This window comes from Manis javanica, chromosome 10, assembly GCF_040802235.1.
Source record: "Manis javanica isolate MJ-LG chromosome 10, MJ_LKY, whole genome shotgun sequence".
Taxonomy (NCBI): domain Eukaryota; kingdom Metazoa; phylum Chordata; class Mammalia; order Pholidota; family Manidae; genus Manis; species Manis javanica.
Genome location: NC_133165.1, coordinates 68,709,371 through 68,736,353, shown reverse-complemented (window position 1 = coordinate 68,736,353; position 26,983 = coordinate 68,709,371). Strand labels below are relative to the sequence as shown.

Here is a 26,983-nt window from a genome sequence, read left to right as displayed (position 1 = left end):
AAAAAAGGTAAGGTTTAGTAAAATTCAGGCAAATACCTAGATATGAATATATATAACATGCATAGGCAACAGGATATTTGGCAACATGTAGAAAAGTAACTGGGAGTTTTAGTACTCATTTGAGAGTCCGACATTGGAGCAAGAAGGTGAGGAGGGCACCCCACTGGGGTTCTCAGACCTGGGGTGCAATGCCATCTTTGCCAGTGATGTGGTTTTGGGAATGTCATTTACCTCTATGAGCATGAATTTCATCCTCTGTCAAAAGAAGGTGTTGGATTAGGTGACCTCCAAGGTTCTTTCCATTCTAAATCCCCTGAGTAGACAGCTTTGACTCATCAAAACCCTGCAACCCATCTCAGTAAATTTAATTCAGTTTATTTGGGCAATTAGGGTAATGCTCTAACAATCATGATTAAATTTCAGTCTTGTACTGTGTAATGTGACCTTAGGTATACAGCTTAGTCATTCTGGTAAATTGTGGGTAAAAGATTATCCTTTTAGTTCTTTACAGTAAAATTTACTTTCAATGTAGTAGGCTATTAGCTCAAGCTCTGAATTGGTTTTATTATACCTAACATAAATTTATCAAAATCAGCCTTTCCTTTCCCAGTACACAATTAACTATGCTCTCTGCAGTTTCTGCAACTAAGGCAAAAGGGGGCTCAAATTACTGTGTAATAGTCATTCAGGCCCAGATCGTATCCACCTAACACTTCTCAGCATTCTAAGACCCTGGGGACGCGGACTTCTGCTGCAAGGCCAGCAGCTGTAAGGTGGAAGGTGGATACTTGCTGTCAGTTAATCATGTTGCTGAAACTTTTGAGATCTTCAAATGAGATATGCTTACACCCTGGGAGAATCTGGTTTAACTGGGATTTCCTTTTGCTACCCAAGCTTGAAGACTCATGGAAAAAAGATCATGAACTTCATCCTGTGCTCTGCTGCACCCGCCGCAGAGAAGAGCAGCTGCTGAGGAATGGGCGCTCTGTGAGCTAAGGTCCCCCACCACGGGGACAGTTACTGGCTTCTCCAAGTGAAAATCAAAGACCCCAGTTTCGGTTGCACTTCGCATTGACACGTTAATCCCAAAGACTCTTCTTTCTAAACATCCCTTCTATTTGAAGCCCTGGGGGGAAGTGCCTGAGATAAGGAAAGGCATCGTCCAATCCTCCTCTGACACTATCTAGAAGCAAGGGCTGGGGGAGACGCAGGAGCAGTGTACCAGCTTGGTCCGGGTGCCGTCTGGAGGTCTCAGTCTCTCAGTTCTGCCCGCACTGTTTCTTGGGTAGCAGATTTCCTCACTTAGCCTTTCCACCTCCCTTGCTACTTTTTAAAGGCTTCACTCTCTTGAAAGGCTGACCCTCTTAGCAATTATAGAGTAGGTCTCTGGGCAAATGCAGACATTTCTGCTAAGGGTCCCTTTGAAACAGGAAATATGAAGAGAAAATAAGGAGGAGGATTTCTTTAATTCATCTTCACCAGCAGATACGAACTCATTCTGAAGATTCACTCAACAAACATTGTGAAATACATGTTTATTGCCACAGTCTCAATATATATACAAAATAGATGATTAAGGAATGTAATTCCCTTCATGGAAATTTTTATTTGGTTTTTATAATCAAATAATTCTCATGGTATATATATTCAAGTGAACGATTATTTTGTGCTGATAGATTTAAAGACCAGTTGATTATGTAACAGAGTTCCTTCAAGTAAGTGCCTCACAAGAAAATTTATAACCTAAAAACTTTAAGCACCATGTGGTGTTTTGTGTATTGAACCAATAAACTCATTAAAATAACATTGGCTAAACCCAAATACAACACAATGAAAGGTCTAACACAGCCCACATTAACCAACCAACTTTAGAATAATATCTTTGTTATGTACCAAGATTAAAATTCAGCAAATTCTTTATATTTTTTCCACTTGAGATCATGTGTAGTTTTCTGCTTTCCTGAGAATTACACTTTTGTGGCTTTTTTGATCAAAGGAAGGGTATTTTTGCAAATAGACATCTTTTGCAGAGATCTCCACTCTACTTAATCAAGAAAAAAGAAGCACAAAAATATTTACTAGCTTTTTAGTGAATCATAAAAAAATCTTAGGTTCTCTTCTTAGTGTAGACTTTGGAAAGGAAGGCATGCTTGCAAGCTTAGCCATCAAGTGTGTGTGTGTATAAGGGAGAAAAAGGAGAAAATAAAGGAATTTGGCCACAAAATTGAGTAACAGTTTGAAACACTTGGCTTCCAGTTGTGAAAGATGAGCAACACTGGGGGAAAAGGCTAGGCTGACAAGGGACCACTTGAGGAAAACTCAGTGTCAGCGGGCAGGCTGGAGAGGAAGGTCAGCTAGGTGCACACATTCTCAGCTGGAGTTGGGCTGCTATCTTTGCCAGGACAGCTGTCTTCTGCATTTCAGCTTCCGAACGGAGCTGAAGGTGCCTTCACACAGCCAGCTCCTCCATCTCTCCCCAGAAAGGGTTGGTACTTCACTGCCATGCCATGTACATGTTTTGTATCATTTCCACTGAGCAAGTGGCACACAGGAAACTGTCTCTTACTGGTGTGTTGCTCTGTGTGTGTTAATGTGAGCCTAACTTTGCTTTACCTTTAACCACCAGAGCCCTTTGTTAAAGGATGAAACAGAACTCTTTGTGAAGGCATGAAGGATAAAATGAATTTGGAAAAAAAAATGTGCAGATATTAAAAACGACACACTTGAAAATTAGGAATTGCTGAATAATTTAAAATTAACTGATATTAATGGAAAACTAGAGTTGAGAGTACTGTTTTAAGAGATTTTAGAGCTCATATCCCAACAGAGTTTACATTTTCTAAACATTGATTCTTGCATTGACTGTAAAAAAATTATATTCTTTACACCAAATATAATTTAGAATTAACTTGTCAGCTGCTGATTTTTCAAATTGACTTTGCAATATAATAAATAATTAACACATATTAGTTTTATAGCAGCAAATGAACTGAAGGACTGAAGAAATTAAATGGATAGTTCAAGATAAGTTCTTCTTTGTTTGAAGGAGGGGACATTTTTCTGCCTTACCCAGATTTCTGCTTTACACAGAAGTCTATCACTGGTCTAATTATTAAACCATGAATAGTTTACAGATAGACAGATAGACAAGTAGATAAAACTTTGACATAATTCTTCATTCTGAATCAAATAAATGACAGTATGGCAAACTTTGTCATATCAATTCATCTTATTCGTTTTAAAGGTGAATATAAACTCACATAAAATTGGCCAATTAAGAAAGTTCACGTCTCTCTGAATTGAAAAATAGTTCCAAAGAATTCAACTAATTTATTTGACACATAGATCTAGTCATAGAAAAAAAAGATAAATTTTATTTTTGAATTGGAAGTTCTTAGTATAATATATACTTATATAATTGATCGCTTTATAAAACCTGGGCAGCTACCACAATTTATCTCTGACTTGGGACAAGAGAAAGTCTTTCTGTGGTAGTAAGAAAATGGAGAGATGAACAGATATCTACTAAACTTAAAATATTGGCCCTAAACTATGTAAATCATTTTATTGAAAAGTAAAAAGCTGCATTTTCCGGGATTCCTTGAAGAAATATTTCTCTTATTAGAGCTTCATTAATTGTGTTCCCGAAAAGAAGAATGTATCTGAAATATTTCAACACCAATTACAATTACTATGAGGCATAACTATAAATTAGAAGGCTGGTTTTCTTGTGTTTCTGGTATACAAACTTTGAAGAATATTTCAAAGAGGTTAAAAAATGTCTTGAGCAATGGAAATATCCTTGGAATAAGCTGACAGGCCCCCAAGTTAGGGATGATAATAGTACCTGTCTTAAAAGGTTGCTGTGGGGCATATGATTGAGTAAAGTACTTGTTTGGATGCCTGGCACCCAGGAAGAACAACATAATGCCAGCTGTTATTATTATTGTCATTAAATAAAAAAGTAATTATGATATATAAATCCTGGTGTGTTTGTTAAAATAAAATACTCATTGCATCATTTCAGCTGAATATTAGTTAATTGTATTTCAAGTGGGACTGGGCCATAATTGAGGGATACCTGTAGATTCGTGTTGTTACTTGCAGACAAATAGTTCTCATTTATTTTTCTCTGACCCCTTTTAGCCACTGGGATTTCAACAGCTGGTGCAATCAATTCTATTCAATTCAACATTATAAATATTTATTGAACAGCCCTTAAGTGTCAGGCACTGGTATGGTCACTTGGGATATAACGTTGAAAAATTTTTTACTTGGGAGGAGCTCCAGTCTAGTGAGCAGGATAAATCCTAAAGGAAAGAGCTCATCGTTTCAGCCTGGAGTGTTACTCCACCTGAGTTTAAGGAAGATGGCCTCATGGAAATGGGTTGGTTCCTTTGCATACTGTCAAAGTGAATCTCAGTTTTTCCAGTCCACACTTAAGCACTGAGAACAGGGCTAATACATGAGGGCACTGAGGCAGGAGTGATCTTTATGAAGCATCGACAGTTTCCCTGCTAATGTTAACTCCTTGTTAATAGTCTTTCAGCATCACCATTAGAAACATAATTCCATTTCTTGAGATCAAATGACTAGTGTTCTTCTACCTATCAGTTTCAAATAAGGCATTTTCATTGACCTCAACCAAAGTAACAAATAGATTAATTGGAAGAGGTGGGGAAAATGCCAGAATTTCAAGAATGGGCCTCCTTCCTACCATGCAGCTTATGGAGAACAAAATTAATTTTGAATTATGAAAAATACCACCTCATAGCCTATGAAATGTCTATAGCCTTTTCCCATAGATAATGAGTTCCCTGGGTGAAACCAAGCGTGTAGTTGGTGTCTGTAATGACTGAATAGAAATGTGGATTAAAAAGACGATGTATTTGGCAAAATGGCCATCCTGCCAAAGCAATATGTAAATTCAATACAATCTCTATCAAAACACCAACAGCATTTTTCAATGAATTATAGAAAGTAATCCTAAAATTCTATGAAACCACAAAAAACTCCAAATAGCTAAAGCAATCTTAAGAAGAACAAAGCTGGGTGTATTATGCTCCCCGGTTTCATGCTATACTACAAAACTACAGTAATCAAAACAGTATGGACCTGGAACAAGAAAAGACCCATAGCTGAATGGAACAGAATAGAGAGCCCAGATATAAACTCGTGCTTATTTGGTCAATTAATATATGATAAAGGAGTCATGAATATACAATGGAGAAAAGAGAGTCTCTTCAGTACATGGTGTTGGACAGCTACATGTAAGAGAATAAAATTGGATTACTGTCTAACCCTATATGCAAAAGTAATCAAAATGGATCAAAGACCTAAATGTAAAACATGAAACCATAAAACTTGTAGAAGAAAACTTGGCAAAAATATCTTGAACATACTCATGAGCAATTTTTTTCTGGACACATCTCCCTGGGCAAGGGAAACTAAATAAAAAATGAATAAAAGGGACTACACCAAACTAAAAAGCTTCTGTATAGCAAAAGACACCATCAACAGAACAAAAAGGCAACCCACAGTATGGGAGAATATATCTGTAAATGACATATCTGATAAGGGGTTAACATCCAAAGTATATAAAACATTCATATAAATCAACACCCCAAAAAACAAACAACCCTATTATTCTCCAAAGAAGAAATATGAATGGCCAACAAGCTCATGAAAAGATGTTCCATATCACTAATCATCAGGGAAATGCAAATCAAAACTACAATGAGATGTCACCTCATGCCAGTTAGAAGGGCCACTATCCAAAAGACAAGAAATACAAGTGCTGGCAAAGATGTGGAGAAAAGGGAACCCACCTACACCAATGGTGGGAATGTCAATTGGTGTTACCATGTGGGAATGTCAATTGGTGTTACCATGTTGGAAAGCAGTATGGAGGTTTCTCAAAAAACTAAAAATAGAAATACCATACAACCCAGAAATTCCCTTTCCAGGAATTTACCCCCAAAAAACAAAATCCCTGATTCAAAAAAGATACATGCACTTCTACATTTATCTCTACCTTATTTACAATAGCCAAGATGTGGAAGCAACCAAAGTGTCCATCAATAGATGAGTAGATAAAGAAGAGGTTGTGCATATATACAATGGAATATTATTCAGCCACATAAAGAAAAATCCTGCCATTTGTGACAAAATGGATTGATTTAGAGGGCATTTTACTAAGTGAAATAAGACAGGTGGAGAAAGACAAAGACCATATGATTTCACTTACATGTAGAATCTAACAACAAAACAAAACAAAATGAACAAAACAGCAGTAGATTCAGAGATACTGAGAAGTGATTGGTGGTTATTATGGGAGAAAGGTTGTAGTGGTTTGGTGGAGAGGGTGAGGGTGATACAAGAGCCCCAAAATCTCAGTCATAAAGTAAGTTGGTCATAGGGAGGGTGGTACACCATGGATAATACAGCCAGTGGTTCTATAACATCTTTCCATGTTGACAGAAAGCAACTGCACTAGCTAAGGTGAGGATTTAATAATGTGTGTAACAGTTGAACCACCGTGTTGTATACTTGAAACCAATATAATATTGTATATCAACTATACTGCAATTAAAAAAAGCTGACAGATCTGGGAATAGAAGAGTTATAGTAGATTGGAACTTATGGGTTGATTTAACAAATGAAATTCTACTAAGGTACATCAAAAATACAACAGGACTCAATGATCAGCTTGTTTTCTTTGGTATGTAATATATTAACTATGGCCTTAATGCCGGTTGGAGTCATCTTCTACTAAAAAATGAAACTTTCTAAGGGAAAACAGTGCAGCAAGAGTGAGGAGGTTGAATCTCATAGGAAGGAATCTGCATTCTCATGAAGAATCCAGTTTACCAGAAATATACATATGTGGGGTGTTTACAAGGAAATGTGCCATTTAGCATTATTCTAAATTTATATAAATAACTGAGCAAAACCAAAAAATTACTCCACAAAATTGTTCATTGCAGAGCTCCCTACTGTTTTTCATTTCTATCTTACTGGCTATGATTGGATTAATTGGAAACATACTTCAATTGTCAGCAAAATGACTTAAATGTACAAGTAGAAGAAATAAAAAAACCCTTTACTAAGGTAGGTAGATATTAGGTATCAGTTATAAAACTACAAGCATACTGCAATGCTTTTAATTTTATGATAGCTTTATTGGGTTAATTGTCTACTTGGATATTGTTTCTATGCCTGTCACAGTTATATGTTTTGGAAATTAAAAACAATCAAATAGTTCAGATAAAAAACTTAGCTATGAGAAATCATAGACAAGTTTTGTGTTTCCGAACTTCTTTAAACACATACAAGTTGGAAGTTTCTATTATCAAAAAGTAATTTTATTTAACTACAAAGGTTATTTTTTTATTTCAGTCTTCCAAATCATTTGTGATTGCTACCTTTTGTTGATTATCTGAACTCCGAACTCCTTTACTTTGAAGAAAAGGCTTTGGGAGAAAAAAGATCGAAGATCTGATTGAATATCGTGTTTATTATATGTAAAAATTCATTTTTGTCACATAAATTCTGCCATGCACATGTTGAACATATTCAGTAAAATATTTATCCTAAATCTATACCATAAAATTGTTTGAATCAGAACCAGTACTTTAAAAATATTCACTCAGACTAAAATAGTCAATAAGTTTCAGTAATTGCTCCCATAACAAAAACACTACTAAAAAAACCTTGGGAATCCTGGAGAAAAAGAAAGAACTTCATTGAAATGCAGGAAAGCAATTGACATCATATATTTTAAACTAATTTTGAAAGTAGGTTGTAGAGCAAACTATAAATTTTGCAACTGATCTAAATTTAAAGACTGTTATAACAGTAAAGGCTTTTGTAACCATTTCTAAGTGCAAACATTTTCCTTTATTTAAAATAATTTTCTTTGCTTGAAGGGAAGCCGAAATATATTAAACCATTTTGAAAGAAGATTCTAAAAATATTCTTTAATTTTGAAACTGCATTTTAAATGCTTAAAACACATGTATGACACCAGGGCCAGACTCAATTAGTTATAATTGAGGGTTTTTAATCAGCTCTTATTAATACCAGTTTTACTAATTATGTGTAGAATTAAATTTTGTTACAAAGTTACATATGGAAAAGTAACCAACTACATAAAATTAGAAAATTCTTTCTCCTTGTTCCTTTGGTTCATGTGACATAAATTTGCTTGTGGATGAAATTTTCATGTCTTTAAGCAACATCAGGGGAAAACTTAGTTTTCATTTAAAAACAAAATGGCTGTTCTAGCTCAATAAAGAGAAGTATTATACTATATTAGGATATTCATTATGATTTAGTTTTCTATCTGAATGAAACACTAAATGGATGAAAGACACAACAAAGTAGCAGAAGGGAGCTTACTTTTAAGACCCCATTAGCAAAAATGTCCACATTTGATGCATTAAAACAACTTCTTTAAAATAAGATTAGATGCTAGAGCTGCTTTGTTTCTGACAGATCATTACTGGTAGATTGAGATGTGCTAAATGTTGTAAACAATTATTGCCTGCTTTTATTGGTATTTTCCTTATTTTCTGCTGAGTGAGCTTTATTAGCTCTTTTTGTAAAATAGGAGCCCATTATGGGGAAAGAGAGAGAGAGAGAGAGAGAGAGAGAGAGAGAGAGAGAGAGAGAGATTAAGACTGAGATTTTCCAATGTTTCCACCATGTTCAGTGGCCCAATTATAGATCTACTGGGGAACACAGTAAGAAGAGTTAATATTAATGTTGGACTGGCTTAAGATTTAGCTTTTCTGGGGGAAGAAAGATTATAAAACTGCACATAAATAGCTCTAGCCTTCTATGAAGAGATTTAGGAAACTTTCTTTACCTCCAAATCTGACATGCCAGCTATCAGATTGTGGCAAATCTATTTGCCAGATGTGTACACCTGGAACTTGCCACCATCAATCTGTTTGAAGAAATTAAATGCTTGTTCTTTTGTGGGGAGGGAAGGAAGATTAAGAGATAACATTTTGACTCAAATAAATGGTGATAACCTACTACAAACAATAAAAGATAGCAGTCTGGCCTTTTCCCGTATTAGTCTGCGCTCTGCAACTTTCCCATCAAAGCTTAATTACCCCTGGGCCACAGTGGAGTGTGGCTGGAACTCAGTGTTTCCTTTCAAGAGCAAAGGGTAGTTATTTCTTAAAATAAGAAAGCCAGTAAAACACATGCTTATTTATTAGAGTATGAGCAAATAAATTCCTCTTTCAGGTATGTGCACCCAAATGAAGGCAGAAACGGTCAGATAATTCTAGGTGTAACCAAAAGAGGGCGCCATCTACCCTTAATGTTTACACACTGTACCTGTGGTGGTCAAAAAAATCCCCCAAAACCAAAAAACCCTCCCAACGCCCCCAGATCCCAAGCCCCTCAATCCAGGAAGGAAGGGATTCCATGGCCCCTGGCATTTTGTGTTCTATAAGGAGACAAAATTCTGAAATTGCACAGTACGAAGAACATCCATCGGTTCAGTTATTTACTTAAGGACTGATTTCTACACTTAGCACTCATACTGCCTGAACTCATGTTAACCATTAGAAGCAAATGTTTAACATTTACTGTGACACTTTACACAGACACTCTGAATTTAACATTTTATAGGACACTGAGAAAATTTCCCCTCGGGCCAGGGTACAGACCGTCAGTAAATTTCATGAGTAAAAGATGACAATTAACTTTCTAATCGAATCTCCACTCCAAGGGGTTATCTATTGATATGATAGATAGGTAAGATCTCCTGAGCGTATGGAGGATGCAGTTAAATGAATTTGAAGTATGTGGGAAATAATTTGAAACAGCATTTAATGCCAACTTTTAGTAACAGAAGCCTAACAAATGTTTGTTCCTTCAGGTGGGAGAAAAAAGCATCCTGACGCTATTCATAAGTTTATGTTATGTATTCTTAAACATGTTTTATAACAAGTGTATGATGTAAACAGTTAGGTAAGTGTTTCAGGGGACTGCACATTTCCGTTGTATATATAGTCCATTCTTCCAGGGAAGATGGGAAGGATGGGTCAGAATAGTTTCTCGGTTCTTTAAGTGCAATTGCCAAACTGCTCTCAGAAATTCACTATTCAGAAAAACACACGATTCTCGAAACACTGAGTTTCGCAGTTAAGCGAGAGAGCTTGGAGATGAGTATTGGTAGTACACTACCAATTTCACTTGGTAGTACAGACAGCTGTTTAGGAGGAGGAAATGTGAATTCTTAGAGAATGATCATTTAGGAGAGCAGATTTATCACTGTGAAAATATCACCACCGCATGCAATGAGTACCATTGAAGAAAAACCTGGTGGGGAAATACAGAAATACGGATAATTTTGTAATCCTTTCAGGAAAAGAAAAAGAAAATACTTTTACGGTAGGTTGAGGAAGGGGCTGCCATCTACTAATACTAAAATCTAGCAGATGGTCCCCTTTCTTTCAACACAATATTAAAGCAAGTAAAAAAAATTTTTTTCTTCCTCACTCTGTCTCTAGAAAAAGAACGACTGTCTGGTGGAAAGCGTTGTGCAAGCCTTTTTATGTTTTTTTCCCCCCTCCACAAAACAACGAAACCGAGGAAAGAACGAGTTCACAAACATCCTAACTCACTCCTGCCAAGGTACATCAGAGAAGCCGAAACTGGGATCGCTTGGGTTTGGGGTGGGCACCCCGCAGTGCCTCGAATTTAAACCTAAACATGTCATCTTAGGTCACGAGTGCGCCTTTTCCGAAGTAGCCGCGACCCTGGTCTCTCTGCCTGAGGACCTGAGCCCCAGGCTCTCCGGGGAGGGGGCGTAGTCACCTTGGTCCCGAGAATAGGGTTCCTCCTGGGTCACCTCAGCCCAGTCACCTGTTACCCTCCGGGCTTGGGCTGTCCCGGGACAATATTCTGAAATGAGCCATGGCTGGGGCTTTGGAGGCTACGGTGAGGGGAGACGGGCTGGGCGGATCCCTAGGGGATGACGGACTGCTGCAGGTCTCTCCTCGGTGCCTGCGCCGCAGTTCGCCCGCCCGCCGCCTACGGCCCACTTCCCTTTACCTCCCCGGGAGGAGGAGATGGTTAAAGATTACACCGCGGCCGCGGGCACTTCAAAGGGCGGCTCGGGCAGCCAAAGGTAAAGATAACGTTCTGGCAGCTCTAATCGGGGTTTGTGGTTGCCACATTTTAATCACTTCATTTAAAAAAAAAAAAAAAGACGACGACGAATAAAGAAAGAAAAGAAAAAGGTTAGACCTAGCGACTGTGCAAAGGATGCAGAGTAAGTTCCCCCGGAGCTGGACAAGCTGGAGCTCTCGTTTGGGGAAACTTTTTACAGCCCATCTCTTCATGGAACGAGACTGGGCGCGGAGCGGAGGCGGGGACAGGCGCGGACCCGGCAGCCCGGCCCTGGGTTCCAGGCTCAGGGGCACACAGGCCGCACGGCAGGCAAATGCCTGCCCTCGGGGCAATTCGCCCTGCGACCTGCCTGCAGCTGAACCGCGAGCCTACGAACCCTGGGCTGCACTTGAAGCCGTTTTCCTGCGGGCCCAGAAATTGCTGTCGTGCCAGTCTCGAGACACGTGCATTTCCGCGGGGCCCAAACATCTGGTCAAGATGCGCTGGGTAGACCCGCTCGCCCCATCCAGAGCAGACGGAACCGACGAGCGCCCAGCCTGGTCTTGGGCTGGCTTCCCTCCCCCGCTTGCCCCTTTCGCGGAGAGGATTGGGGAGCACTTACAGGTAGGAGGTGAAGACACTGAGGTTGGAGGGCAGCTCCGAGAGCCCCAGGTCCGAGCAGTCCACCTTGAGCAGCATCCTGCCATCGGGCTCGCACTGACAGCGCGCGGGGCACCCCCGAAGGAGCGCGCCCGGCCTCGGCGAGCCGGCCTCGGTCGCCAGCTGCAGCAGGACAGGCAAGGACAGGAGCGCGGCGACAGTGGATGTGTCCATGGTGCCCGGGAGGGGGCCGCGAGCAGCACGAGGTCGGAGAAGAGCTTCCGGATGGCCGCGGACGGTGGCGCGCGGGACGCTGCCCGGTGGGCTTCTGCAGCGCGGGGCGCCGCGCTCCTGCCCCCCGGCGAGTCGCGGAGGAGAAGCGCCGCGGGGCCGCGCCGGGCCCGCTGCAGCCACGCGGGCCTGCGGAGCGGCGCTGGCTGTGGCCGCTGCAGGAACAGTGAGCCGCGCTGCTGCCCGCGGCCTGCTCGGTGTGGAGCAGCATCTCCGCTCGCACGCCTGTGTTTTAAAGCGCTCCAGCCCGAATTGCGCGCCCAGTGACGTCAGCGCCTCCCGGCTTCCCGGCCCCCCGCCCGGCCCCACTTCTTTCCCTCCCGCGGCCCCCTCCCTCCTTCGCCGAGTTCGCGGTGGGAGGCGGCTGGCTGCGCGAGGGGCGGGCGAGTTCTTAGTGCTCGCGCTTTGCCTCGGGGGGCGGATTCCGGACCTAGCCCCCCGTGAGGAGCAGCCCCCGCCCCACACCTCCAATCCCGCGTCCTGGCGTCCGAAAGCCGAAGGGACCCGCTTCAGGGGGACACAGACAGACCCGCGGGGACTGAAGGATGCGGCACGCTCCCTCCAAGTCCACTTCAAATGGATGGCGTGCTTGAAAAAAAGACTAATCCAATCCCGGAAAATAGTAACGTTATCTGGGCAAGGAGGTAGGCGTCCCCAGGAGAACGATAGGTGGCTTTTTAATTCTTAACACCGCACTGTCTGGCTCGCTTTCGCCCTACAGTCAGAGTGTTAAGTTAATCTTTAAATAAATGCAGCTCTGAGCAAGCCCTCCAGTGCTGCATTCCTAACTCATGGGGTGAGGAGTCTAAATGATTATTTTTCAAAGTGTTTGAGGATCCCTTGGAAGTCACATTGAGTAAAACCAAGCTGGACAGTAGGGAAGCCTTTTCTTCCTGCGTGTCCCAAGGTTCTCTAGTGCAGTCCCACCCAGACAAGAGGCAGTCAACCCTGAAAACCTCTGCCTCTCCCCACTGCAAAATGCTTGTTCTTTGCATACTTCAGAAAGTGTGCTACAGTGACTGCTGGAGGAGGAGAGGACCCAGGGCCTTCTTGGAGAGAAGGCCTCAGTGAGGAACAAGTTAACATCCCCAGACCTGAAACAGTGACTAAAGGAGGTGACAGCCCAAAGCTGCCACATCAACTCACAAAAACGCACACTTTTCATTCTGGCACACAATGGCTTCTTGCTTCAGGAAGGCAGAGAACCCTTCTGCCAGCTGAGGCCTTCCTTAGTCTTTTGCCTCTTAGCCTGCCTTGCTGATTTTCCCATATAAACTTCTGAATTTTTTCTTTTTTGTGTTAGGTATATTTACCCTCCTTTAAGGAATGATTCCCAAACCTGGCTGATCACCTGTGAAACTTCTAAAAGTATGCAGATTCCTGGACCTAAATCAGTGTTCTGGGCATGCTCTTTTCTTGGGTGCTTTCCCATTATTAGCAAGTTTGTGAATCTCTGGAGTAGTTGCAGGGAGAGAGTGGCAAAGGTTTATAGACTATGTCTTTCTCATTTTGTAAGTAAAGAGTACGTGGCTCAGAGATTTTGGAAAATTCGACAGTGGCTGCTGAAAACTGAGTTCACCCTGGTCTCTGAATATCATCTGTACAGTTCCCAATCCTGGCCTCCTGTGCCTGTCACTTGTCCATATGCACACCACATCCATTACCATCCTTTTGCTTATTCCCGTGTTACTTTTGCTTCTCACAACCATCCTTCTATCTCTGTAGAATGTGTTCTAATTACTTATTCTCCTTTTTAAAAACTATCCCCAGATTGCTTAATTTGTAAGTGCAACTCCAGACTTACTCTTTATGTGAAACTGCCTGTGACCACATCTGCAATAATCATCAGCAACAAACATTTGTAGAACAGCTACAATCCTGGTGCAGCAGTGACCAGAGAGGCAGGTTAGCTCTCCTCATGGAGCTTGCAGTCTAAAGAGGGCCACAGACTCTGAATAGGAATCTCAAGGTTGGTGAGTTTCACTGAAGGGTATGTGATAAATACCGCAGTTTAACTCTGTAGTTTTCTTGAATGCATATTTGTTTTGTTCTGCCAACTTGATTGTGATGACTTTGGAGACAGGGATGAGGCCATTGTCTTGCCTTTAGTTGCAGGACTCATGCTAATGGAATCATGGCAGTGGGAACTTAAGTGTTTGTGAACTGATTCATTTATCAACACAGGCATCCAAATGTGGTGGTGTCCACCATCTATTTAAGGACCATCGGCAACACTTTCTTTGATTTCAGGGTTGCTAAAAAGAGCATAGCACATTAGTGTGGAGTCAGTCAGACAGAACAGGGTTTGAATGTAGGTCCTGCCAGTTGCAAGCTGTTTGATCAGAGGAACAGAAGGAGCCCAAGTCTCAGCTACCTTCTCTTTAAAAGGGGGATATTGTTTACCTATGTTGTTCTAACTGTTAAAATGTCTGGAACTTGGCCGAAAGCACAGTAGATTTTCAACTTGTGTGAGTACCTTTCCTCTTCTTTTCAGGAATTGAAGGTTGTTAATAAAAAAATTCATATAGAGCCGAAGGATTTCTGATTCAATTAAATGGGGGAACACAGGTGTAATGAACATCTGTTACTTTTTTTTTGCATACCCAGTGTTTCTCCTCTCTCCTTTTGGTAAGAGAGAGAATTCCACACTTTTCCTTTGAGAAACTTACATCCAAACTTTAGGGGATTCTGATATAGCTACAGATCACGTGGCCATGCCTCCTTGCACCTGGGTAGCTATATGCCTCAAGTAGAGCAATATGAATCTGTTTGGGAGATTTTCATGGACCTCAGATGAAAAGGTCTCTGGCTTCATGGAACTCTTGGGGGTAGGGTGGGGGTCACTGCCTTCTGCTTGTGGAAAAGCTCACTGGACCTTGGACATTACCAGCATTAGCAAGGAGAAAAGCAAAACCCTGAGACCATCTTTTAAACACTTGAATCTAAGGCCATTCCTACTCTATAACCTCCCAAATGGGTGAATCAATCAATTTGGTTTTATTTTGTTGCTTGAGGTAGTGAGTGATGATTTATCTGTGATCATTTGCAATCAAGAATGCTCAGTGAAAGCCTGAAAGTTCAGGAAGCATGAATATTTAAGAGTGATCTGATCAACCCTCAAGGTCTTGTAGGCCTTAAAATGCAGAAAATCACATGGGTTAAAACTAAGAATGGTTCAGCTAATGGTGATGTGGTTGCTTGACTGCATGTATGTTAATTACTTTGTCTAATAAATTACTTTAGCTAATAAAGATGAAAATACAGTAAATCAGATTCCTTGCACACTATAAAAAATTTCGAATAAGGCCACTGAGCAGTGGTCTTTCTCTGTTTGTGTAGCAAATACCATTTAATTTATAAGATCAGCTTTTCAAATTGCACAATAGTGACCATCAGCATTGCTTCAGCCATTCACACATTCATATGCTCTTATGTGTCCTCTGAACCTTATGAAGTAGGTGATATTCTTACCCCAAATTTAAGGACAGGAAATGCAAGTGGTTTTCCTAATGGCAACCAGCAAGTCGGTGATGGAACCAGATTCTAACCTGAGTCTTCTGACTGTAAGTTCTATATTCTTTTCCAAATCTGTTGGGAATTCTAGCCATGTAGACTTAAACTGCTTAGGATCTTGGATTTACTATTATTTTATTGTGAAAGAAATTCACATATTTTTGTAAAGAAAAGTCTAATCTTTTTGCACTGTAGTAGAACTAGTTGGAGCAGAGAATGGTGGCCTTTTATGTGAACAGTAGGGACCAGTGTATTTTCAAGCTTTTCCCCCGTAAATATATACATTTCTAGTTTCTCTTAACAATTCATAGTAATACATACTGGGAAGATGTCAGAGCAAAAAAACACTTTTACCCATGATAGGAAGATTAGTAGGCTAAAGTGGATGGATTTAGTGTGTTTTGTCTGGGTGAAATGTTTTTTATGGTTTTGTCAGGTATCTTAGTGTTAATGATCTGATGTGTAATGGATTATCTCAAGCCAGGATTGGAACCACCTTTTGCTTTTCAAACTCTTAGATTGCAAATTCCTAAAATCGATTCTGGTAGAGTGCAGTCTGGTACGTCTACTTTCTGAGTTTGCTAAATGGATGATTTCCTAATTCTTTAACCTCTGATAAAAGTCCACAACTAAAAACATTCATGTACACCACAAGAATTACCAATAAGCTTAGTTGAAGCATGCCAGGATAATTTTAGTTAACAGGTAAGTCAATATTTCTTTTACAAGTGTAGTGAAATAGTGTTTACACAACTGGTGGGCTATTATGGACTTATTTAACTTGTTTGAAAGAGTATAGAGCCCATTATTTGCCCTGCTCATTTTACATTTGTGATATAATCAGGCTTATGCTGAATTTCTTAACTTCCTTTCTCCAACAAAGTCTAATTAATTGAGAAGGGGGGAGGATTTAAGAATAAAGATCTATTTTCTTTTGGAATTATTTATTTTACAAAAGCATTAGTTCAGCTAATTCATTACTTTGAAATAGCCCATTATATAAAATCAACTGGATCTGTCTTTGATATTATCCAACATAAAGGAAAGCTTTAAATATATCCATGTGTTCACAACATACTGAAAGAAAGGACAGTGGTATATGATATTATCAATTCTGTAGCTCATTTTGATTTTTCTGTGTTATTTCATTTATGATAATGAACATGGTTCCCTGGTATGCAGCCTGCTCCCTGAGAACATGTTGTCCAATCAAACTCACATGTAAACCACAGGTAGGTTTTCTTTTCAAACTCAGAATAAAATTAATGAGACACAAATAATAAAAACACCTCAAACTAAATGATCTTATTGCCTATTCACACATTTTATTTCATTCTGCTAAATACTGCCTTCCACATGCCTAGTGTGATGGATCTTTTCTTGGTCTATTTAGTACCCCTTTAAGCTTTTTAACCACCATCCATGCCCACAGGCTCATATTTACGTGGTACAGCTCAGACAGAGCCTTGCTCCCAAATGATGAGGTGCTAGCAAGTACCCGTTCCCAGAGCTGCTTCCCCCAAGGTCTGTTGCTAGAGTATAGACAGATACACAATCCCTCACCTGCAATTTTGAAATCCTATGAGCTCTGCAAAGAGAGCGGTTTCCTGAAATAAATTTGGTGGCATAATCTGAACTGAACAGCTGTGAGCCTGTCTTCCTCTCATATCACTCAGTTCGCTGCAGACACGTGGATGTGCTTGATTGCAGGTGCTTCCTAGACACCATTCAGGGTTTCGTATAATATATGAAATATCATTTGCAAAATAGTCTATTTTTAAAATCCTTCCCAGTTCTGCATTTGGCAACATCCATGACCCTGATGTTTTCAGCAAAAGGATTTATGGACTTGTAAACATCAGCAAACTTCAGAATACTTATCTCAGAAACAGTTTCCAGAAGAAAAAGAAAGATAGAACAAAGGAATATTAAAACTCACTGGATGAGGAAATGGTAGGAAGTACCATCTAGAGCAAAACCCAGACAGAGGAGAAAGGAGTGGTCAGCACACGTGAGTGGTGGCCATCACTGGGCACGTTCCCCTTTGCAAAGTGCAGGGCAGAACTTCCTGCCCCTTACTCTATACATATATTTGTGAAATGGCTAGTAGTAAATATTCTACATGTTAGGAGTTAGTGCTCTCAAACACTAGAGAATAAATAGCAATTGGTAGGCATATTTCAGAAAAGAAAACCCAGAGGTGTTGAGCAGAAATAGTAACAGTAAGGAAAAGGGATTGTAGAGCTCACCTAGAGCAAATGTATGGATTTGCAAAGTAAAATAAACCAATACAAAGCACACTATTTCCAAAAATGCTTTGTTTTGGTAAGTCGGTGTATTTTCATTAAGTATGCATAGTAGCATTTCACTGCAATTACCATCTCATAAAGCAGGGCAAAATATATTGCACAAACACTGCGGCTCAAGTAAATGAGTCATAATAAAACACTGTCCAGATTGCTGCAATTAAAATTTACAGAAACCTTTTGTTGAGTGTTGTAAGGTTTGTGGATTAGTAAAATGAGTCTGCTTGTTTTAATTTCTCTTTAGGAAGGACGAACATTTTGATTTTAAGTTTCATGGATTTTTCTTTTTTTTGCATAGATTTTAGGTTGTCCTTGGAAGAAAGAAATCTCCCTGAAGCTTCAAAAAAAAATGTTCTGAATACATTTTCTAAGAGACAGTCCCCTTCATTTCCTTACCAACTTTCACTTTCCTTTGTTCACATTCTTTTTTTCCTATTCCCATTTTCTCCCTAGATTCCCATTAGGATTGCTGGGAGTGGGTAGAATGGCATGGGGGTCACTGGCTCAGTCACTAGTGGTCAAGGGAAGCATGGTATAGCAGCACGGTATACAAGTGTGGGGCTCTTGGGGACCCGGGTTCAAATCTCTGCTCTGTTATTTACAAGCTGTGGAACTTTGAGCAACTTCATCTGTGAGGCCCAGATTCTTCTTCTGCTCCGTGAGGACAGTTGTACCAAATCTGTAGAACTGTTAGAATGAAAGCTAATGTGTTAGGGGGCTTTGCATGCAGTAAGTACCTAATGTATGGGAGCTATAATGGACTTTCCTTTCTTTCCTTAAGAAAGTCTGTTCAGCTCTATAGAGATAGGAGGACTAAAACAGGCAAGTAGGTCTTATCTTTCCCTTTTTTTTTGCTACTGACATGGGTACTTTGAACATTCACTGTGGTTACATATGAAAGTAGAGTGTATCACATAATTCTGAAGTCACCTTGTGTGGGGATGTTTGCTAGTGGAACAGAATGTGTTATGTTTAACAGGCCTCAGTTTCCAGTTTTAGCAAAGCCTCAACTCCCAGTTTTAATCAGGATGTATTTATTCGAAAGTAACTATTGTGCTTCCAATAGATGCAAAGCACTGGGAATGTGGGGATCGATACATACGGAGCTTGCTTTCACATAATTCACCTTTGAGCTGGCACGATAGACATGGAAAACAGAGCATTAAAAGGCCACATATAAAAGACAGGGATGAAAAAGTGCTGTCGGTATAAAAAGGAGGGAGCAGCTAACTTTCCCTCAGAGAAAGCTTCACAGAAAAGGTGAAGTTTGGTGGGAGTTCTTTCAGGCTCCCCATGAGTTTGCTAAGTGAAGGGGTTGGATGGGACCAATGCGATTTTTAGAGAATGATTAGCACGTCTGCAGCTTAGGGTGAGTATGTGTGAGGCTCTGGGGCCTGGCGTAAGGTGAAGGGGGAGAGATACACTGAGGCATGGGACTGTGTGAGGAGGGTGAATGCCCGTCCCTGAGCGTGGGCTCAATCCCGGGAGCAACACACGCGAGAGCATCTTTTATCTTTGGGAAAAGAGAACTTTGGTGTCAGCATGGGGGCCTGCTGGAGAAGCCAGAGATGAGTGGTAGGAGCAGAGTCAGGAGTTATCGCTGACTGAATTAAGCTGAATTGAGTCGGAGGAGAGAAACATTGTAATCAGTATGTAGCAGTAGATGCGGGAGAGGCAGGTGCTAGATCCCTGTGGTATTTCGGGGGCAGAAATGGCAGAACTTGGTGTCTGCAGTACCATAAGAGGCAGAATAGCTGTGATGTCTCTGATGCCCTGAACCTGGGAGACTGGGTAGACAGTGATACTTACTGCAAAGCATTGTTGATTTTTGAGTCCTGATTTGTACTAAGTGCTGCACTGAGTGACTTAAACACATTCTTTGTTTTCATTTATTCCTTTTAACAATCTGTAGGGGGAATAGAATTATCCTTTTTTAAACAAATAAAGAACATGAGGCTCAGAGAAATTAAATAACTTCCCAAAGTTGCTCTGCCAATAAGTGGCAGAGGTGACATTGAATCTGTGGTCTACTGGACTCCAAAGCCATGCTTTTGAGCCCAGGCTTTGAAAAGGAGGGTAAACTTAACTTTGGACACATTAAGTTTGCAGTTGAGAAGTTTCCAAAATCATGAGAGGTGCCGACTATCACAATGTACCTTTACAGCTTCAAATCATTCTTGATGTGGCTTCTTTGATTTGAGCCAGACATAAATTCTTGATTACAGGCTTTATGCAATGGTCTCCATTTGTGTTTCTATCTCCCAACGGTGGGACAGATGCAGGGCTCTAAAAAGCCAAAACTCAGGAGCTGTGTCACGTGTCCTAAGCAATTATTATGGCAAATATTTTGGCACATCATTTCTAAAGTTCTTTATTGTACTTGATCCTTTTCCAGTCACTTTCTGGCTGAACTGTGCTGCAGTTTGAAGGCATAAATGTCTTCCCCCCCTTGTTTTGATGGTACTAAGCTTCATATTTTACCAGTAATTAAAAAAATATTTCCTTTTATAAACTGTCTTTTTTCTTAATCCATTTTGTATCATCAGGACATAATATAGTTTCTGAAGGCATTCTATAAACATTTGTTTGATGAGTCAGTTACAAGAGGAATACAAGCTTGCTATAGAAACTGTGGAAAATAAACAAGTATAAAACAAAATAAAAATCACACACAACCCCACCATTTAAAAATAAGAGCTGTTAACATTTTATCTATTTCCTATCTGTCTTTTTAGTGTGCATATGTTTTTGCTAATTGTGATTCTTTTCCACTTGCAGTGAGAAAAATGTTATCCCTCACAAAAACCTTTGTAAATACCAATTTTTATGTTTTCATGGTCATTTATTCTTCCCATCCCACAGATGAGAAAATTGAGTGAGGCTCAAAGAACTTGAAAAAAATCCGTAAGTATGTAGCAAATTCAGTTCTGTCTTACACACTATTTGACCTCTTAGTTTGGCAAGGAAGTTAGAAGTTTAGATAAATAACCACTAGTGTACAGCATATGGAAAATTCATTAGGAGAAATTCAAAGGACTGTAGGAGTTTAAAGGAAGGAGGGAGTACATCCTGCTGGTGAAACTGGGGAAGTTTTTATGGAGCAGGTTGCGTCTGAGATGAGCCTTAAAGATGGACAGTAATTTGACACTGGAGAAAGACATTTCAGAGCAGGGGACAGTGTAAGCTGCAAGGCTGATGGCAGACAAGCTTAGAACCTATTTGCAAAATTGGGATGAATCCAGTTTGGTTGAGTTTTGGGCTTTAAAAAGTTCTGGTGAGGGATAAAGCTCTAAAACTGAAGGGTTAGGAGAAGATGAAATTCAAGTTCAGATGCTTTGTAGGTGGATGAACAGGGAAGGAGCTGGCCCTGGGAAGCTTCCTCTGGCAGCAGGAAGGGGGCTGACTGAAGGCTTCTGCAGGGAAGAGGGGCAGAGAGGCCACTTACTCAGTATATACTTACTAGTACTGTGATGGGCTGGCTTTACCAACTAGAAGGATACAACAGATAAAGTTTCCAAGCTGACTGGTTGGGAGAAAGGTGGTGCTGTTGAAAAAAAAAAAAAAGCAGATTTGGATATGGGGTATTTGAGTGGCCCAAGACTCAGCTGGGAAAGTAGGCTGTAGCTTCAGAGAGAGAGGGCAGGGTTAGATGTCCTCATGTTTGTGAATTCAGTTGATGAAGTGGTCATGGTTGATACTGATACTGAGAGGTGTTGAATATAAGGATGGAAATTGATGAAATTGTCGGGGAAAGGATTGTAGATAAATATTTTACATTTATTGAGTGCTGACTGCTCATCAGGCTGTTCTAAGCATTTTGAAAGTATTATCTTATTTAATGCTTACAACAACCTCTGAGGTAGGTACTATCCATATTTCCACTTTATAGAAACCCCCGTTTTATAGATGAAGAAACTGAAGCCCAAGATCATACAGTAAGTGTTAGATTCTGGGATCTGGTCTCAAGTAGGCTGACTCTAAACCTGGGTTATTAGGCCCCACTTAGTGCTGCTTCCCAGACAGAAGAGGGAGAGAAGACAAATCTGAGACACAGTAACACACAGAGGAGAAATCTGGAAGAGGAGTTAGCAGAGACCAAAAAGGAGCAGTTAGGAAAGGGCCCTGAAAAGAAGCCCAGAGAAGCTGAGGCCAGGAGGGTGAGTAGGCACAGACAGCATCATATTCTACAGGTATTTTGCATCTGTTGAAAGGTACATAGTTGGTATGGAGCAGGTGTCAGTGGGCACTGAGGCTGTTCTACAGGGTTTGAAACAAGGTTTTGTTCATTTACTTAGGCAGGAAGACTATTCAGAACAAATACGGCTATTAAACAACTAGTATCTGGTTGGATGATCATAGTCTGTATCTACATTTAAATAATCTTAGTTTTCAAACCAGTACTAGTTAATGGGAATTTGATACGGGCACACCCTCTAATCATTTTGAATAGCAGGGGAATAATTTACTTGAGGGAAAGAAAAGTCTCACTTGTACTTTTTCTGCTGAAATATGTTAAAAAATTTAGACTATGAACAAAAAAGGAAACTAAAACTATCATCGGGTTTAACAAAATTGTGTCAAATTAAGCACAGGCCTGAAGGAAAGTTACAAATGACTTGCAATTACTATTTTCATGGTTTAACGAATAAATTTGTAATTTCAAAACCACCTTCCTCAAGACTATCCTTATAATGTAATTCAACAAGAATTTTTTGACCACTATTATAGATTTAAGCTATGCTGGGCACAAAGGGTGCTATGAAAGGAAAATTTATTTATTTGTTGAATAAATATTTATTGAGAATTTACCCTGGGCTTGGCACTGTGTTTGGCATTGAGGACACAATGATGTGTAAAACAGAAATATGACCTCCTGGAGCTTATGGTCTAGTGAGAATGACAGACGTTGACTGAAAACAGACACACGCATAAATATTTGTTTACAAACTGATTTGAGGGCCATGAATGATTTTTTGGGAAATGAGACTTACCAATGAAAGAATAAAATAAAATGGCATGCAACAATGAGCTAAAATTTCTTAGAACTTTTTTATCTAATTAATTTGTTTAGCAATCCCTTTTTTCATAGTTAGATAAAGGAAACGTTATTCCAAATTATTATCCTTTTCAGTCGGTGGGGAGTATTCTTCCACTTTTCCCCCACCTTTTTATCTTTAAGCATTTTTTCCCCTCTATTTTTCCTTTGCGTGTGAAGTTTTGTAATTGTGGTGGTGGCTGTCTGTATGCAAATTCATTCTAGTAGCAAGCAGAGAAAGAAAATGGAGCAAGGAATCATATTAGCAAATGGGGTTATAACCCCTCAATTGTAAGACTACTTTGTTGCAGAACATATAAGTGTCATTCCCAGCATGGAGATAGGTGACTATATTATATAACTGAACTTCCTCAGTTACTTATTAAGTTGAAATCTTTTAAGAGCAAGATTGATGTTGTCTACAGTGTTAAACAACCTCTTGTGTGACCACCTCACCTCCAAGTCACCAGGGACAGTCACTTGTTAATCAATTAGAATGTTGACTTCTGGTGGTGTTTGCTCTGTTGGTTTGTGTATATATGACATGTCACAAATGGTTGTATTTTGCCATGAAATTCACAACAGGTGACAAAGTGCTTTTTATTTAATTTCCAAAGGCTTTTCAGCCTTCACATAGAGATCCTCTGCTCAGAGTGCAGGACAGAATATGTGGCAAAATCCAGCAAGGTTTTTTCAGAGGAAAAGGTGTATTAGTTACAAAGAAAGAAAAAGGGAATATCATAGACTTTGGAAATGGAGAAAAATCCAAAAGAAGAGACCACTTTGAGAAAAAAAAGAACTTAGTTTATTCTGAGGTATAAATGCAAAATATGTAGATACAGTTTCTAAAATTAATTTCTTTCCTTAAAAACTGTCAAGGTAGGCAACTTTTTCACTAAAAGCCACTTCAAATGTAAAATTTTTTGTTTATCTTATATAATGTAAGACAAAGGAAGTTAAAGGAGTCTATAGTAGAAGAGTATTGAGCAGTTCCTTAAATGGCAAATTTAGACTGGTAAAGGAAGACATTTATTCTAATAATAATATTTAGTTAATATCTTTGGCAGTAAAACACCCATTTTGATGCCAATTTACTAGCCAAAGCTCTAGGATGGCTTTTAATAAGAATCAGGGTTTCCTGAAGTACTAGAGGATAGTAAAAACAAAAACCAAGCATGAAAAAAACAATAAATGTGGTTATTAAAGAATTTGTGAGAAATTTTCACATGTTCTGGAATTTCTTTCCCTGTTGGTTGTTTCCTCTAGGTTTCAGGTTCTAGGATGAAGAAATAGATTGTTTTCATTCTATTGACAACTCTTCTGAAAGAAAGAGTTGCTCCCTGATTTCTAATTTAAATTCTCATACATGTTCACCATCAGTCCAAAAATGTGCCACTTTGCAAAACACACATCGTGTTGTTACCCCCAAAGAGAAGCAAGAATGGAAATCCTTGGAAGAAAAAGAGCAATATATTACTAAGGCTTGCAGTCTGGTCTGATATATGTAAACTAAACTTAATGAGGTACTATAAAAGGAATGTGTTTGCCTGGGGGGTTATATATGTTTATGCATGTATATGTATATACAGACACACGCACTGAGTACAGGTGCTGGGGGACCAACTATGACATGTGCTACAATAGATTTTGTTTATATGCCAATTTTTAAAATTTTAAATTGATAGACTTCCGTGCCAAAAACCTTAAGGCTTTAATTATATTTAGGTTAATTAACATCTACTGTAGGCCTGGGAAAAATGATCTCTTCATCATTTTCACTTTTTCAACACATAGTTACTAAGTGCCTGCAATGGCAAGATACTGTTCTTGGTTCTGACGACACTAAATATACACCAGACAATTCTGCCCTCCACATTCCAGAGAAAGTTTACCTTCTAGAGGCAGACAATTAACAGATAACCACAATGTAAAGGATGTCAGGTGGTAATTAGCTAAAATAGAGCAGGGATGGGGAGGTAGGGAAGGTGGATACAGCTGTAACTTGAATGGGCTGGGAAGGGCTCACCAGGAGGTGAAATCTGAGTAAGGACCTGCAGGAAGTAGGAGAGTGGGCCTTGCAGGCATCTGCAGACAGAAGCTCTCCAGGCAGAAGCAATAGCAAAGCAAAGGCCCCTGAGTGATCAGGAGCAGGCCTTCCATGTTTGAGGGACAGCAGGGAGTCCAGTACACTGAGGAGGGGTCTCCAGACGGTCATTGTAACGACTGCAGATTTTACTCTGAGTGAGATTGGGAACCAGTGGAGGGTTTGAACGGGGAAGCAACTTGGTCTAAATTTACGTTTAGAAGAATGACTCTGTCTGTTAGGTGGGGAATAGATAGATGATTTATGAAGCGGGGTAAATGCAAAGGCCAGGCTGTTGTAATCCCAGTGGTGGCTCAGGCCAGGGCGATTAACAGTGGAAGTGATGACAAGTGGCTGGGGTAGCAGTTGAATTCTGGATATGTTCTGAAAATAGAGCTGACAGAATCTGCTGATGGATTGGATGTGGGACTTGTGAGAAGGAGGGAGGAAGCAAGGAGGAATTCAAGGTTTTTGACCTGAACAACTGGAAAGATTGAAGCTGCCATTTATTGAGTTGAGGAAAACTGTGGGAAAAAAAGGTTTGGGAGGAAAGAAAAGAAGGCTGGAATTGGATATGTTAATTTTGATGGCATATTATCTGTCTGAATGGTAACACTGAATATGTGGTTGAATATATATATATGTCTGGTATTCAGAGAAGAACTCCAGGCTGGAAATTTCAATTTGATAACTACCAGAATATAGGAGGTATTAAAAGCCATGAGACTTTTTGAGATCATTAAGGGAGTGAATTCAGGTAGAAAAGAGAAGAGGTCCAAAGACTGAGCCTGAAATACTCTGAAATCGATTCTGTAGAGGTTGACTGTCGGGGTTGGGGTGCTGAAGGGTTACCAGGGAAAGTTAGGGAGGAGTGGCCAGAAAGGGAGGAGGAAAATCAGGAGGTGATGGTCTGGGAGCCGTGAAAAGAAAATATTTCAAGCATGAGTGAGTGATCAACAGTAGAATACACTCCTAATAGATTTAAGATGAAGAGGGAGAACTTTCAATGGGGTCATTAATAATTTAATAAGAGCAAATTTTAATTGACTTTTTCATTGAAGCATAGTTGATATACAATCTTATATTGGTTTCAAGTATACAACATAGTGATTCAACAGTTATCTACATTATTAAATACTCCAACTAGGATAGCTACTATCTGTCATCATAGAAAGATGTTACAGAACTATTGATTATATTCTCTATGCTGTAGTTTCATCCCCATGACAAATTTATATTATGATTGAGATTTTTTGCTCCTTTATTCCCCTCACCTACTGCATCCACACACCCCAGCCCCTTCGTCTTGGTAACCACCAGTTACTTCTCAGTGTCTCTGAGTCTGCTGCTATTCTGTTCATTTTGTTTTGTTTTGTTTTAAGATTTCACATGTAAGTTAAATCATATGGTATTTGTTTTTCTCTACCTGGCTTATTTCACTTAGCATAATACCCCCTGGGTCCATTCATGTTGTCACAAATGGCAGGATTTCTTTCTTTTTTATGGCTGAATAATATTCCATCGTGTATACATACCACCTCCTCTTCATCCACTCATCTATTGATGGACACTTTGGTTGCCCCCACCTTGGATTTTGTAAATAGTGCAGCAATAAACATAGAGGTGCATTTATCTTTTCAAATCAGGGATTTTATTTTCTTTGGGTAAATTCCTAGGAGTGGAGTTACTGGGATGAATGGTATTTCTATTTTTAGTTTTTTGAGGACCCTCCATACTACTTTCCACAGTGGTGGCACCAATTTACATTTCCACCAACAATGTAGAAGGGTTCCCCTTTTTCCACATCCTGGCCAACACTTGTTATTTCTTAACAATAGAAATTTTGGTGGAATGATGGGAAGAGTCTATTTAGAGTGGATTCATTTAGTCTATTTGAAAATAGTCTATATTGAAAATAGAAATAGAACTAATTTAATCTATTTGAAAGTATCTGAAATAGATAAGGCATTAAAAATATTCTTTATGCAAAAGACCAAAAACATTTTCAGATACTGAGACAAA

The 26,983-nt window shown here is 39.8% G+C and overlaps 1 protein-coding gene across 2 annotated transcripts in view; it reads right to left on the bottom strand.

Annotated features, from left to right (window-relative positions):
* The window catches only part of LGR5 (leucine rich repeat containing G protein-coupled receptor 5), a 123,341-nt gene extending 111,374 nt beyond the window's left edge, over window positions 1-11,967 (bottom strand). For both annotated transcript variants that reach the window (XM_017668884.3, XM_017668885.3), the window contains exon 1: window positions 11,756-11,967. In XM_017668884.3, the coding sequence (XP_017524373.2) occupies window positions 11,756-11,967 (212 nt within the window). The remainder of the gene's footprint in view (window positions 1-11,755) is intronic.
* Window positions 11,968-26,983: the final 15,016 nt, after the last annotated feature.